Consider the following 2,657-nt stretch of genomic DNA (forward strand, 5'->3'; position numbering starts at 1 on the left):
GCGAATATATCACGTTATTGTTTCACTTTTATACACACAGATATACATTCACGCATGTCAGTCAGAAAGTGAAAGTGTAATAGTAATACTTTAACACTCAATGGTTTTACACTTTTGTATATGTCATGTACATACTATTCATGTAAGTGCTTCTTCATATACTGTGTTTTCTGTCTTGCCATGTTTATCACTGAGAATGTAAAGGTTCTTTTCATCTCCAGCTCTAGAACATCCAACATACAGCTGACCACGTGAGAAGCAAGGTTGAAGGAGGTTAAGTCCCACCACCTTTAGAGATTGACCTTGTGCTTTGTTGATAGACATGGCAAAGCTAAGTTTGACAGGATACTGCAGTCTCCTGAACTGAAAGGGGAGATCATTTGAGATGATAGGTATCCTTGGAATGAAGATATTCTCACCTATCGTGTCGCCACGATGGAGAAGATGTTTCTCAGCTGCATAGGAGACTTGCACATTTGTGCCTCTGTCAGAGTGACTTTCCAGTGTGTATCATCTTCCTGAAGACCTCTGAGATGGCAAGCCTGGCGATATGTTTGACATACAGTGTTATCAACCATACGTAAGGCTGTAAATGATGTGGGTCCCTTGACATGGTGTAATAGGAGCCTTAGATAGTAGCATTCTGAGTAGTTGGGATGGACAACATAGATTCTGCCAAGTGTGTCTGATTTCTTGATTCCCGGATGATGAGTGGGCGCTTCAAGTGCACATCTTTTCCATTTGTTTTGGTACCGGGTATAGACGTGTGGAACTTCATTGTATAGCAGTTTTGTAGCAAATTCATCATTTTGACAGAGCTTGAAGAATGCTGTGAGTGTGGTATTTTTGGGAGCTTCCATTTGTAGTTGAACTGTGTCTGTTAGTGTGCTGTCTCTGAGGTGGAGGACAATGTCACGCTTGTCATGTTCTTGCCCAACCAGAAGCATAGCTATTTAATTTGCTGTTGGTACATTAAACCCCCCTCCATGTTGACCAGATGGTTTCTTGTCTGATCTGATAGCTACCTTGTAACCCAGGGAATCAGGTGAAATTTTTTCAAGTGCAGTCTTGAAGCTTCTGATCTGTTGATGTTATGCAGTATCTTTTGCAGAGACACTACAATGTTCATCCTGATGCCGGAAATGTTCTTTCACCTCACTTGCCCTTCTTGTAGAGAATCACCCATAAAATATATTTGAAGGAATTTTGGTGATTCATTTGACAGAAGTAGTAGAGAGCCAATCCGATGATAAATCTGACCTTGGACCTTGAAAGTTTGCATGAATCCTGAAGGCTCCAAATGATGTCATCTGTAGTGCAGCATTGCACCGTCTAATTTTGTTTTGGAAGTGCTTGGAATCTTGATCACTTGATGATGGAGTTGTAGGGAGTTTAACCTTTCCACCACTGCAGCACAGTGCAGGTGTCTCTTCAGGCCATTTCCTTACTTTACAATGTATGCACTCAGTTGTCATTGAACCAATGGAAACTCTAGTGTCATCTGCATAATGAACTGCTGGATCATAATTGAAAGATGCTTCATAGAAGTTGCTTCTCTGAGCTGTTGCAACTGCTCTTTGTTCTGCAGTGGAGATCCTATTCTTTGTCAGCCGTTCATACCTCTGTTCATCACTTCGAGATGCTCTGACTTTTGTAGTACACAGTCTGTTCGTTTGTTGGCATACTTCTCTTTCTGCAGCTATCTCCGTTTCCCTGGACAGAGACATTCTTTTGGCTGAACTTGATATTGTAGACAAATTGGCATAACTACAGATTTCTGCCCACCCGCCGCCGACTTTGGATTATCATAACTTTCAGAAAAATGGATATTTTTAATGAAATTTTCTACGAATATGTGTTATATCATGAAGATTTCGAATATACAAAATTTTGTTTTAGGAGGGGATGGGGTGGGGGAATTTCTGAAAATTCGCCGGAGTCCACTTCAATTCGTTTTAACTTTCAAGAAAATAGATATTTCTTAATGAAATTTTCGACAAATATACCTCGGACTATGTAGATTACGAGGACAAAGAAATTTTGGAGGAAAACAATTGGGGGTTATTTTTGAGAACTGTTCCCTATTCTAGTGTGTTTTGGAACAAGTCGTCCATATTTGTTTCATTTTCTCCGTTTTGTGCGTTTGTGTATCCGTAGATTTCTACCACACACGCACACAAAAATATTCAAACGGGACTTATTCAATTCAATATCATGTTTATTATAAAGATTATGCAAGAAATTATACTTTACACTTCTATATTTAACTGTGCGTGTATAATCCTTATTTTTGCTTCTGGTGTCTTCTGCCTTTCTATTAGAAACGTTTACCCGGGAATTTACTTAAAGTGAAAAAAAATTGTATGCAACAGATAAGGGATCTAGTTTTTTTTTTTTCAATGAGAAAGACTAGATCCCAGATAAGTCGTTTTAATAATATATTTCTGTGTAGCAGACCTTTAGATGTTATTTTTAGCATAATGAGTTTTCTGGTGAGGGCTTCATTTGCCTTCATTGCCTGTTTGTTGCTTCAGTGGAAATCTACGGATGCACAAACGTACAAAACGGAGAAAATGAAACAAATATGGAGGTGTTCCGAAACACCCCCGAGTGGGGAACAGTTCTCAGAAGTAACCCCCAATTGTCCCCCCCCCCCC

At 39.5% G+C, this 2,657-nt stretch overlaps 1 protein-coding gene across 1 annotated transcript; it reads right to left on the bottom strand.

Annotated features, from left to right (window-relative positions):
• Positions 1–419: 419 nt before the first annotated feature.
• On the bottom strand, positions 420–947 carry LOC106876819 (uncharacterized). Its single transcript, XM_014925532.1, has one exon. It carries the CDS (start codon positions 945–947, stop codon positions 420–422), a length of 528 nt encoding a protein of 175 aa, XP_014781018.1.
• Between the last annotated feature and the right edge of the window lie 1,710 nt (positions 948–2,657).

Source organism: Octopus bimaculoides, chromosome 18, assembly GCF_001194135.2.
Source record: "Octopus bimaculoides isolate UCB-OBI-ISO-001 chromosome 18, ASM119413v2, whole genome shotgun sequence".
NCBI lineage: Eukaryota > Metazoa > Mollusca > Cephalopoda > Octopoda > Octopodidae > Octopus > Octopus bimaculoides.

Excerpts from the sequence above, each read along its gene's own strand:
- LOC106876819 (XM_014925532.1), bottom strand. The coding sequence starts at position 947 with ATGCTTCTGGTTGGGCAAGAACATGACAAGCGTGACATTGTCCTCCAC.